The following is a 13,267-nucleotide window of genomic DNA, read 5'->3' as shown; positions in this document are numbered from 1 at the left end:
GCGGCGGCCGCACTTCGATGTGGGCTGATTGAAAGAACGCTCGGTCGACGTCATCATCAGCTTGGTTACGCCCACTGCAGGGCAAAGGCCTCTCCCATACTTCTCCAACAACTCCGGTCATGTACTAATTGTGGCCATGCCATGCCTGCAAACTTCTTAATCTCATCCGCCCACCTAACTTTCTGCCGCCCCCTGCTACGCTTCCCTTCCCTTGGGATCCAGTCCGTAACCCTTAATGACCATCGGTTATCTTCCCTCCTCATTACATGTCCTGCCCATGCCCATTTCTTTTTCTTGATTTCAACTAAGATGTCATTAACTCGCGTTTGTTCCCTCACCCAATCTGCTCTTTTCTTATCCCTTAACGTTACACCTATCATTCTTCTTTCCATAGCTCGTTGCGCCGTCCTCAATTTGAGTAGAACCCTTTTCGTAATCGGTCGACGTGATCGAGGTCTATACGTTAATGAACCCCATCTCCTCATAATAAACTCCGGGACGTTACATATACGGCAACCCTCACAGTCCACTGTGCTGCCAGCTTTGGAACGTTAAACTATAACATCGCTTATTTTGCTATATACTTGCTATATACGGTCCCGAATAGGGTCTAATTTGGGATCGCTATGTGCGCGGAATGACTGCGACGCGAGTTGCACATCGATTGCTCGCTTTCCCGAACGGTTCTTCGCGCGTGGAAAGCGTTATTTGGCCCGAGGTTACACTCTGCAGTCTTGCGGAGGTGAGCGCGTGGACACCTGGACGCAGCGTATACATCTCCAGGTCGAAGAACTGCCGCGAAACTATCTTTAAAGCACCCATCACGGTCGCTATAGTACACACATTGTGCTACGCGGTCGAGCGGCCAAACGACCGTCGTTACTTTGCTTGTCGTCGCCTCTCTCTCTCTCTCTCTCTCTCTCTCTCTCTCTCTCTCTCTCTCTCTCTCTCTCTCTCTCATGTGGACTATAGAAAACGCGCCAAATGCGCTGTGCCATTCGGCATTCGTTTTTTTACGCGCGTCTGTTACAAGACATAAAACGCGTCGTGCCCGATTATATGGCTTGATAACGTCGCATGCATGTGACGTATGTGCGCCGAGCTTTTTTGGCGCTTCCCATTCAGCGTGAGCGCGCGCGGGCAGTCGGCTGCCTGCTTTTATCAGTCGAGCGATTAAAGGGCAATTAAATGACGACCTTGTTGAGCCGCGGTGAAGTACTCTTGTCTCGATTTTGTCGCGCCGTCTCTCCGTTATATAGGGGTTGTCGACAGGAAGATGCGACTTCCAGCCCCCACCCCGACGAGTGTTTATGTTGTGACTGCCCCTGTTTATGATCGCAATATGTAAGCCACGCCTGCTCATGAATTTATTATTGCCCTACTCTCTTTCTTTATGGTAGTCATAACTTATGACGAATGAGGCCGCGCACAATTTAACGCTGCCTGTGGCTTCAGTCTTTGCTGAAAATGAATGCGCGAGCAAATTACACGCGTAGCTGGTGGCAAGCGTTGACAGAAGAAAACGCTAGCTGCCTTTGGCTTACCACCTGATTACCGCCTTTTCAGAATGGTGTACTGCATGTGAAAAACAGACAGTTTCAGGCCTATTTCCTAAATACAGACTATTTTGAATCTGCTAAACATAAAATGAGGGTGAGATCTCACCAGCGATGCGTTTTACAAGGATTAATGAAGGGGCTTGTTAAAGCGAAAACCACCAGAGAGGAGGTAAATTAAAAGCTACCTGCGCTGTGTTGCGAGGAATATTGTCAGCTTCGGGAAGTTGTCTGAACTACTGTATATACATTCCGTATGCACTTTAGGCGCGAAGTATAAGTGCGTTCACGTATGTTCCATGTTCTTTCGTATACAACGCACAGGATGCTTGGTCTGTATTCCTGCAGGCTAGCCTTTATGAGGGGCTGCTGCTTCACGTCTCCTAGTCCCGAAGACGTGTAAATCATAGCTTTGCCTTCTTCTCCTGCCAACTAAACTTGCGAAAGGTGCCCTTGCTAAAAAGCTTAAGAAATCTTTGTCTTTTCTTTTTTTTCTTTCTCTTATCTCAGCTCAACGCTAGAGCACTCTCCGAGTTTGCTGCTTATAATCGCGGCCTACACGATACAGTCGAACCCGGATATATCGAACCCAGATGTATATAACGAATTATCGTGTAGAACGAACAGCTGTAAAGACCCATCGAAATTTCTTTGATAAAATTTTCATTTTATATATTTAATTACTCATATATCGAACTTTTTTGCGATACCCTTCAGATTCGATAGGTCAGTGTTCGACTGTATATATTCCTACAGCGCCTTGGTTATTGTGCTAAATGGAGCAGCGATCTCGTGTTTGAACCATGTAATCCTTCGGTGTCGATCAAACTACACGGTGTATATAGTGCATCACTCGCGCAAGTGTATACGCTCTGCACACGTAGAAACGCCGACTGACCTTCGTTGCTCTCCTCGCCGTTGCCGTGCAGGTGCGGCGTGCGCCCCAGTTCGGTGCCGTAAGCGCGGCGAGCGATGAACGGCGGCGCCGGCGGCAGCCTCTACGAGGAGAGCCGCTCGAGCCTCGAGGCGCCCCAGCCGCTGCACATCCCGGCCAAGCGGCTCGCGTACGGCCAGGCCGACTGCGCCGTCGTCGCCGACCCGATGGCCGCCGGCGGCGTGATCCGCCAGTCGCCCTGGGCCTCGCCCTGGCCCGGCGCCGAGGCGGCGTTCGAGGCGCCGCACCACTACCAGCAAGGGGGCATACGCGACTCGGCCAGCTACTTCTACCCCGCGGCCGCCGACCGCAAGCCGTTCAACCTGTGGCCCGCGGCCGCCAAGGGCTACGAGCTGGGCCCGACGGCTGCCGCCGACGCGTGCCAGGCGTACTCGCAGGCCTGGTGCCCGTACCCGGCGGCGGCGGCCGCGTACCCGGCGCCGCAGGCGGCCCGCGTCGTCGAGCCCAGCGCGGCCGCAGCCGCGTACCTCCAAGCGGCCGAAGAGCAGCAGCAGCAGCAGCAGCAGCACCGCGCGGTGCCGCCCCCTCCGCCGCCTCCGCCGCCGCCGCACCCGGCACCGCCGCCGCCGCCCCGCAGCGATGCCTTCGCCGCGGCCTACTCGGACGGCTACGGCCTCAGGGCGGCCGCCGCGGCCGAGGCGCACGGTCCGCCGCCGTACGTGCCCGTCAGCACCGGTGAGTAGCGTGTGTCTCTCGAACGCTCTGCCTGCGTTGACGTCGGGTCTTGCGATGGCTGGCGGGTGTCAGGTGCCGTGCGGCTGGACGCGGGACCTCTTTACGGCACCTGCGTGGAGACGCGGAAGCATGCGTCGTCTGTAAACACCATCTTGCCTCTGCTAATTAAAAAAAAAAAAGAAAACTGGCTTCTTTCTGACGTTCGCTCGGACAGCGTTCTCCACAGCTGACTGCAAGCATTACTGATCAACAGCCGTGCAGGCGCAGAACTGGTCGTTAGTAACTTTTCTTGCGAGGAGCACGGTCCACTGTGGACGTCTAGATCAACTGCAGGGCACTTATCGTGTTTAAAGCGTCTTCTTTGAGTGCGTGCACTGTAAAATAATTTGCAACCTTAAAGGTTAATAAAGGTGTGAGTGTGTCTGTAACTCATACCCTTACACCCTTTTCCACACCCTTACACCCGAAGAGGGTGTAAGAATACGAGTTTTATACCGATTTACACCCCTGTTTATTTCTAAGGGTGTAAATTATTTTACAGTGTATACGCCCTTCATCCGTGCTTCAACACGACCTGGCGCACCGCCTCCGGCGACCGTGGACCTGTTTCTGTGCGTATTATTGGCGGACGCGCGGACGTCGTTTCGCAGATAGTTAGACATTGGACATCGAGTATACAGGTTTCTTGCGGCACACATTAATTGGGCGTCATGTATGCGCTGTCATCGCGTGCCAAGGACAACGGCAGTCTAGCTGGGGACACATATCGTGCTGCACACTTTGGAATACTTGTGTCGGATCGGCTGACCCAACAAAGACGAAACGTGTCGCGACTGTATGCATGCATGCGTGTCCTCGTCCGAGGCGCTTTCGCACCGCCTGCAACGTTTCTACCATACGTGACAGGAACCGTGCCGTTCGTCGATGCGACGCTGCACGCGGCCTGCCTGCCTGCCTGCATGCGTGTGCGGCTCATTCCTCCTCGGTTTGCACAACGCTGTCAGCACTTGCCGCTAATGCGCCGCACGTCGTTTTCACAACGATCTCGGTTTCTTCAGCCCACCGCGCGGGCATGCATGTGCCAGTCGAAAGATTGCACGGTAAAGCGGCGCGTTGGCTCGCATGCAGATGACCGCGGGCCAGACCGTTTGCGTGCCCCCTTCTCTCATCACTGTATTCGTGTGTGGCTCCTGCCTTCGTTGGCACGCAGATGGGAAAGGCAAAAAAAAAAATTAAAAACTATAAGACGTCTTAATCTGCCCCGAGAGCTGTGATGAGAACGGCGTACGTGACGTAGGGGTGTGCGAACGTTTGCGATCGCGGCTTCCAGCTCTGTAAACGAATATATATATATATATATATATATATATATAGTCGTGTTTGAGGTGTACATTTTGCTCCGTCGATTTGACGCCTTAAAGCAATTTGTTATCCTTAACAGGCTTTGCGTCAGTGTGGGGATTCTAATTCTATATTAGAGTAAAAGAAGCAGAGGTCGTACACGCCTGATATGTAAGGCAGTTTTAGTGTAGCGTGGCTCCATCTGGTGTTGAGAAATCGAAGCACTTTTGCTGCAAGGGCGGTTTCTTTTGTTGGCTGGGAAGCGTCAACATAGCTGGCTCACCTTAATAAGAACGACAAAACGCCACCGGTAGTTTGTCCTCAAGTCGAGATAATAAAAAGGGCGAAAACTCATCTCCAGTTATGTTCGAGTGTCGCGATGAAGAGCAAGTAACAAAGCCCAACCTTGACTGAAGCGGACGGCCTTGCGCCGTTGTGTTGTCCCGGTATAGTCTACTCTATAGCCACGCACGCAGAGCCAGTAACGCGAAAAGTTAGTGAGCGTACGTAACCCGTGAAGTTAATCATATAGCCTTATGGGCATGCGCATTATAGACCCAATATTTTATAGCGTGCACAATACTAGAACTGTGTATAACAACAAGATACAGCTTTTCAAAAAAGAAAAACTAGAATGTATAACCAGATGTTCCTCCATGTATGTATCCACCCGTCTGCCAGACAGAGACACGTCAACATCGAGCTTTGAACTCCGTCATTGCCTGAGCAAGTGCTGCCGTTGTCACTTCTTTCTTAGACGCGTCGCTGTTCATTAGTGGCTGTGCTGCAAAAGGGAAAGTGTATTACGCGAACGGCGCTATGTCAGACTTTCTGGTTCTTTACACCGGTTTCCTTGGCAGTTATGGTGGTTGTACGAATGAAAACGAAACGAAAATGAGAGGTTCTTCAGCTCAACGCTGGGTTGTGCGATTGAATCCTTGTCCCTGTCCGACCTGGGCGGGATGCAAAAAAGAAAAATGAACGAAACAAAACAAAAACACTTATGTGCCTTCATTTAGGGGCAGATTGAAAAACTTCACGTGCCCGAAGCTATCTTGAGGAGCTTCCGACTACGCCGTACCTTACAACTCCCAACTGAGCTTTGGGAGGCCTGGTTCTTTGAGAATTAGTTCTTCAAGGTACCACCACATTGTTGGGAGCAAAATAATAATAATAATAATAATTAAGGGCAGTAATCTGTAAGTGGCTGCGGAAATGCCCAGTCGGCTAGGACATAAAATAATTCGTTGTTCTTGTTTATCAAGTGATGCCAGCCTGGGGAAATACATAGGCTACCAAAGGACTGGGTATCCCACGAACTCAATATATAAACTGCTTTAAATCAGTAGTGGATAAGAAAAAGACAGCAACAGCAAAAACAACAAAGGCAAAAAAAACAGGATCGGTCGACTTGGCTGATGGGGAATGCAGCATCACACACGATTTCAAGTTGTGGTCTCGAACGACATTAACCGGAAGACTTTCGAGTCTTCTTGCTAAAAAGAGAGTGAGAGAAAAAGTAATGATAGAGTAAAGGAAACGGCTGAAAACTTTTAAAGGCTATTCAAGTGGGACACTATAAAACGAAGAACTAATTCAGTTTAGACTGAACATTCTTTGACAACTCTATGTTCGTTAATTTTGTGGTTATGGGTTAATTATTACACGATATTAAGAACGCCAGCTTCATTTCCTTTATTTATAATTTCATACTGAAATCCGATTGCCAGTACGTCAGTATCACGTCAGATGTTTTAAAGTTCTTTTTTTTTTTGCATTTGGGCCGTTGTGGTTCAGTAAAGGTTCTTGAAACTTGTGAAGCTTTGCTTTTGGCTCTTTTAGAAAACACTGTAAGAAAAGAACTTTTTGGCTCTTGCTAATCAGTTGTCACATTCTTCACAACCTTGATATATAACTGCATTTGGTAACGGCATAGTTAAGTAATGTTACTGATTAAACAAGCTAATCGCTGTTACTAATGGGTCTCAGCTACCTATTCCAAACGCAGTTCAAGTAATTTTTGTCTTCTCTTTAACGTCCCTTTAACGTCCAGCAGCAACACGCGGTGCTATATATAAAGCTGCAGTGAAGGTCACGTGATTAATTTGGACCCCTGAGGTTCTTTAGCAAGCACCTTAAGGAAGGTACACGAACGCTTTTAAGCATGAAATGCTCTTAGCTCCAGTTGTAGACGTCCTTCAACTGGTCTTTAGCCAGAAGCCAGAGCCGTTATTCGGGCACTAAAACGAGAACATACAGGCAAGTTGCGAGAACAAAATGAGATCATACGGGCAACCAGTCAAAACTTCGGAAAATGCTGTCTCTCGCCCCGACCCTTCATACAGGACTGCATTACACACGCTAGTTACTGTACAAACAAGTTACAAAACATTGCTTCCGAGTTCTTCCTAATGTTTGTTCACAATATCACTCAAGCTGTAACTTCTAGTAAGCTCAAATATTATTTGTCATTTCCAATAGGGATGTTCAAAAGGCAGATGCAGGGAACCATATACTTCGTTGTCATTTTTTGGAACGGAGACAGAGTTGTCTGTGCTCTTTTGAACGCCAGCGTTCCGTCAGTTCCGCGGCGCCGCTTTTGCATCGCCTCGAGAGATGGAGCCACGCTGCGTGACCACTCTTTAGCCAGTTTTCTAGCTGATCAGCGTCCATATGGATCAGTGCACAGTATGGCGTGGTGCGGTGTGGTGGGGTGAGCCGTTGCGAACGTGCAGTACACCCATTTTAAGATTGTGGCTAGTATCATCTTCAACCAGTCTGCGTTGCCGGTTCCCATTTCATGCTTACATCTACTCTCGATTGCGGAAGAGCCAGTAATTTTTTTCTTTTTCTTTTCTTTTTTTTTGGTAGTCCACCCCAACCTGAATGCGTCTCCTTAGGCAGGCAATCAAACCGCAATTCCCCGACTTATCTGTATATTTTTTTTCGCAGCTGCTTGCATAATATAGCGTGTGCACTGGGAATGAAAGAACGGGTGTAAGATGAGGATCTCTAACACCAAGCAGGACGTGTATATAAGTCACTCGCATCTATCAGCTCCTTCGACGTCCTGCACTCGATACTGACGCAACTCTCCCAAGTGCAACGTATATAACGCAGATAGAACACGCTGCAGCTGCAGGCAACTCCGCGATCGACCGGGTCGGAAGAGGTTCGTCGCGCAACACGGAAACCTCACCGATCGTTTCCGTTATCTTTATGCGCCCGGTCACTTCATTCCCGCGAAATGCTTCCGTGCGCGCATGCGCGACGGTCCGCCGATCCTATCGCATAATCGCATTCTGCGCCTCCCTTCGCTCTCGCGTGGCCCCCGGCTGTGTGAGGCAAGGCGCGCGTTTGAGTCGTCTTGCGAAACACGCACACACTAGAAGCTTATACACACACCTACATATAAGAGGCCTCGGTTCTACACAGTTGTGAATTAACGCAAATGGAAAACTGCCCGAAGCCGCCCTCACTTCGTCAAACTGAGAACCGCCCGCAGGCTCACTTTCTTTTTTTCGCTCACGTGTGCGTGCTTGTGTGTGTATGTGCGAGAGATAGAGATAGAGAGATAGAGAGAAAGAGCGTATCAGGTGCCTGGAGCCACTTCATTCAAGGCTGTAAATGTCAGTCTGGCGGTCGGTGGACTTCGATTAGGCCGATCTGTTCCAGTAAAGTGCATTGACACACAACTATATATAGGAGGGTATATACCCATGAACTGTAATTCTTGTTTCGAGCCCATGCGTGGATAGAATGGGGCTCGACTTTTTCCTGATAGCAAATCGCACGTAACATCAAAGCTTCCGTGCCCGTTGTTTACACTTGCCGCCAGAAACTGCTGGAACATTCAATACGTCGGAGTTTCCTCTCAACCGAGACATTCAGCAAAGATTCCTAAGTGTGCATGCATGGTATGCGCTGGTGCGCAATGTTGGCAGGCCTTTATTAAGTTTATTTTTCCTTGCGCCTTTAGCGGCGTCACGTCATCTTTTTCTTTTTTGCCTATGTACCGGGGCACAAGTGCTTACAGGCTATAGGAACAGTTTATGCCCATCGGAGTCGCGAACGAATTTAGTGGTTAACGCTATAGTGGTTAACGCGCAGCATCTTTGCTCGTTACTATCGCTGAAGGCCGGGCGAATTGGTTAAAGCATTGCTAAACACGTTAACGCCGCTATTTAGACGTCCTGAGCACTCGATGTTTTTTCACGCGTCCCTAGCGCTGTTAGCACGTTTCACAGCTTGGTCCAATGGTTCGAGTTTTCTCGGCAGTCGGTAAATTGGCGCTCATTTAGAGATACGGTCTATAATATACAGAAGACTGAACACGCTTGCATGCGTATACCATGCAGCCTTGAACTAATTTTGTCAGATGCCCGAGCGAGACGACGTCGTCACTCTTTTATGCGGAAGCTAAGATTGTTCTTCCGTGGCACTTGGCAGGCTGTACACTGGTTGTGTGTATAGTCGGTTTGTTCGTAAAGGCGTTTGCTACCGGCGGGGTTAGCCTTTTAGTCAAGGCCGGCAATTACTCCACCTGAGCGCCTCTTTCATTTGCTGGGAAACATGTCACCACGTGTCCTCCATATCAGTGTCACGTATGTAGACATGCTATATACTACAAGAGGGTCGAAACCTCGCGCACTATATATACCGCCGGTCGTTCGGAAATATTATCCGTTACGTTTTCTCTGAAAGGTTTCTTCGCAAGTTGAGAAGAAAAGTACTCCTTGCGACAGTGAAGCGTGATCTGACGAACGAATGAAGAGTGTTGCATCGCCAATTTTTTTTTTTTTTTTTTTTTTTTTTTTTTTTGCGTTCTGCAAGCAGTTAAAGCTCGTTCAGTTGTGAATGCCTATCTTCCAGCATAACTTCTTGTTGCTGTTTTAAATTACTTCCGATGAGTTTCCGTACTGTTCATTGTGCTCTCTGTCGACATCCAATTGAACGCAATGCACGATTTTTGCAAGGGCCTGTAGTCTGTTCATCGGTACGTATATATGCAAATGCCATTCGCCGTCGGCTATGTATAGTCAAGCCAGCTAGGGGGGGGGGGGGCACCTTTTTCTTTATTGGATGCGCACCACCTCATTACAGCCGTCGTGTCGCAAGAAAAAAAATAACCCCCGCGCCCTTCCCGCTGCTCGACGTTGCTTCCACTTGGACCGCGCCGCCACTTGAGAGGCACTCGCTGGCGTTGAGTGCCAGCCGCCGGGCATGGATCGCGAAGGCCGAGCCATCGACGAGTGTGCAAATAGCCGATATGGCGGGGCCTTGCGGCTTGCCTAATAAACGCCTCGAGCGGCCAGCGCTCGGTAGCTCTTTGCCATCTTTCCCTCCTCCTCCTCGTCGTCGCAAGGCCCTTCTTTCCATGGGCGGGCACTCTCCCAGCGTATGGTGTTTGCCGGGGGTCCGCCCGCCGCGTCTGCGCCCTACACACTCTTATCGCGATAACCGTTATCCTAAATATGATTTTTATTTTCTCCCTCTCCTTCGCGCGTGCGAGTTAGAATTTGCTTGGAGCGTTGGAGTGTTTTGGATATCGTGAACTCAAGTGGCCATTTGCGTATATCCGAGAAAGTACGTCAGTGGCATTGAGCATGTGTGCGGAAACAAAGCTATAGTCATAGGTACTGCACGTCTATACTCTGCATGCCTTGTATCCCTTTCTGCTTTGCTGGGATTATCCTTTTTAACAATGCGTGCAGAGTTCGTTAACTTTGGGTCCGCTATGTATAAGTATTCTAATTCAAATCTGTCAACGTATTCGTCGACAACACACGCACGCACACTCACACACACGCACGCACACAAACGCATACCCCGACTGGTATGTCCCGGGACGCACTCGCGCCTTCAGGAGCAGCACAGTAGCCGGCGGGGTCTCGATTCTAATTCCAAGGCCGGTTCGCGCTCCCGACCTGCCCGCATGGCCAGTTATCTCGGCGCCCTCTCTCCAAATGACTAATGAATGTCAGCCCGTCTGCCGCACCCTGCCCGTGGGCTTTGGCCGCCGGCGACCCGCTCCATTCCGCGTATCTTTCCTTACACTGTGCTCAGAAGGCCGATGTTCTCCACCGAACTTCTTGTTTCCCCACTCGCGTGCCTTTCGCTGCTTTCGTTGCTTTCACATGTAGTAGACGAATGAGGTAAGAAAGTAGAGAAAGAAGCGCGTTGTCCTGCCATTTCTTTAAGCCTGTACTCTTTATCTCTTAGCGTCGTAACATTTGACTTCTTTTGGCAATAGCTTGTAAGCTGTCAGCTGCCGGTAGTGTTCCATAAGTTATTTTCAAAGTTTCTATGACAGCGCGCTCTTCAGGGACGGGTGGTAAGGATAAAAGTGCCTTTCCTATGCATCGTCCTTGCCCTCCATAGTGTATAGCTGCAACTGGACGAATTCAACTGAGTGAATACGAGGAACCTGATAACATCTGCTAACTTACACACACACACACACACACACACACACACACACACACACACACACACACACACACACACACACACACATATATATATATATATATATATATATATATATATATATATATATATATATATATATATATATATATATGTGTGTGTGTTTGAGCCGCCGTTCTCCAATACTTCCGAATGCTTCGACCGATTGCTTCGCTGTTCGCAGGGTATTGTACATGTTGGCCGCGTTTCTTGAAAACAGCTTTGACGTGCTGGCATTGCACACTTGCGAGCCTATCGTCGCGCCGCTTGTTCGGCGTTCGTTCATATCGATCGCGGTACATCGTGGCACCACACACTTAATCTCGCTGCTCATTGCAAATGAAACAGCCACAAACAACTCTGTTGAAATTTTTAGTTGTATTTGCCTTAACCATTTTGGCAGGCTTTCGTACATTAGCCGCAAGAAAAAGTTAATCGATAACTTCGCTAAAAAACTAAGATATGCTAATTATTTTTCTAACTGTTAAGTTTAGGGCGCGTGTTATAGTTGCGAAATTGAAGCCGAAGAGTCGTGAAATCGTCTGCTTAACAGAAATAATTTATCTATCGCACCACTTTCGAGCTATGCGGTCACATCCACCGCGGTTGCTTAGTGGTTGTGGTGGGCTGCTAAGCATGATGTTGCGGGATCGAATCCCGACCCTGGCGGCCGCATTTCGATGGGGGCGAAATGCGAAAACACCCGTGTGCTTAGATTCAGGTGCACGCTACAGAACCCGAGGTGGCCCAAATTTCCGGAGTCCCCCACTATGGTTGCCTCATAATCAGATCGTGGTTTTGGCACGTAAAACCTCATAATTTATTTTTTTTTTTGCTACGCGGTCTACGACATATACGTGGACATTCTAGTTTACAATTTCCTAAAAGCGTACCTCCAACAGTTCGGTACGATCTTGACTAAACGCCGAAGCATTTCCCTTTTTAGCAAGTTCCTACAACTTGTCTCTGTCATAAAAACTATACCCCTTGAACCGTTTGGGCCAGCAACGTCCCTTGTTCGACTGCCTTTGATTACTTCGAGCTTCCATCTATATAGCTGTGAACACGTTGAACTCCTCTTCAAATCCGTCAAAACCTGACAGTGCACCTCGTATAATGACATTTCTCATTGGATCTCCGTGCCAAGCTGACTTACGGCGTTGTCTTTCGTTAGCAGATCGAGTGTTACTTTTGCATTCAGCGCCACGCTCAAGCTTTCTTCCTTGTCCTCACTACTAATAAAATTCAGGAGTTGCGTCTCCATGTAGGCACATACACACCCTGACTGAGAGGGATGAGCTTCGCCACGTCTGCGTATTGCATCGCGTGCCGTCTGCACATCGCCGGAGGGAACAGCGCACGTGTGCGCCGTCTGTTTCCGACATGTGCGGAAAGAAGGCCTGGCGAGAAACCCTGGAAAGCTTGGAGGTGTGAAGGGTGGGGAGGCCCCAGGCCTTGAACTGGCGCGGCGCGCACGTTGTTGGCCCCGGCGGGTCTTGCAAGCGCGCTCAAGGCGTGGGCGTTGTAGATATACGTATACGCGCACGCATATACGTGTGCGCGTGATCCGTGCAAATGCGACGGCTGCAGCAGAGAGGGAGAGGGGGTGGGGGAAGGAGAGGGTTGCAGAGACCCCACCTCCTGCTGCAAAGAGGAGCGATTGCGACGACGCTGCGAAGGACCGCCCTTTTTTCTGCAGCAGCCGCGCTCCTGCTGCATGTATACGTAGCCCTCGCACTGCTCGGACCGTCTTGTAAGCAGTGTGTGGGTCGAATGCTGGTACCGACCGTAGAAAGCACTACTGCTGAAATCACTAGATTTCACTACCACTACTGCCTACTGAAATCGCTAGTTGAACTCTGGCGCTGCGTTCGTTCAGCCCCCATGGTAATGCGGCTCGTGGCTTCAGACATTGTTGTGGCTTTGTTTGCTATGTTTAAAGTTGCTTTATTTGCCCAAATTTCCGAGAATTTGTGTTTCTATAAACGCTTGAAAGCAATAAGACTCGGCGAACATGCATAATTTGTATTGTGTACAACGCAACATTCGATCAATTTTCTGAAGTCAAGAGAGAGAGGAGAATTCAGGAAAGGCAGGGATGTTAACCAGTCAATAGTCTGGTTGGCTACCCTACACTGGGGGATGGGAGAAGGGGAAGAGAAAGAAGGGAGAGAGAAGGTGTAGATATGCGTACGGACAGCACTTCAGTTAGAGTCGCTCGAGCAAACCAGAAGTTCTGAGAAAACACAAAAGTGCCTTCACTGCCTTCTGA

The 13,267-nt window shown here is 49.3% G+C and overlaps 1 protein-coding gene across 3 annotated transcripts in view; it reads left to right on the top strand.

Moving 5' to 3' along the window:
- The window catches only part of LOC142583180 (uncharacterized), a 75,473-nt gene that overhangs the window by 16,938 nt on the left and 45,268 nt on the right, over positions 1 to 13,267 (top strand). For all 3 annotated transcript variants that reach the window (XM_075693534.1, XM_075693533.1, XM_075693535.1), the window contains exon 2: positions 2,486 to 3,186. In XM_075693534.1, coding sequence (XP_075549649.1) covers positions 2,529 to 3,186 — 658 coding nt within the window. In that variant the 5' untranslated portion in view covers positions 2,486 to 2,528. The remainder of the gene's footprint in view (positions 1 to 2,485; positions 3,187 to 13,267) is intronic.

Source organism: Dermacentor variabilis, chromosome 5 (assembly GCF_050947875.1).
Source record: "Dermacentor variabilis isolate Ectoservices chromosome 5, ASM5094787v1, whole genome shotgun sequence".
In the NCBI taxonomy this organism is placed as follows: domain Eukaryota; kingdom Metazoa; phylum Arthropoda; class Arachnida; order Ixodida; family Ixodidae; genus Dermacentor; species Dermacentor variabilis.
This window is presented reverse-complemented; position numbering and strand designations above follow the sequence as displayed.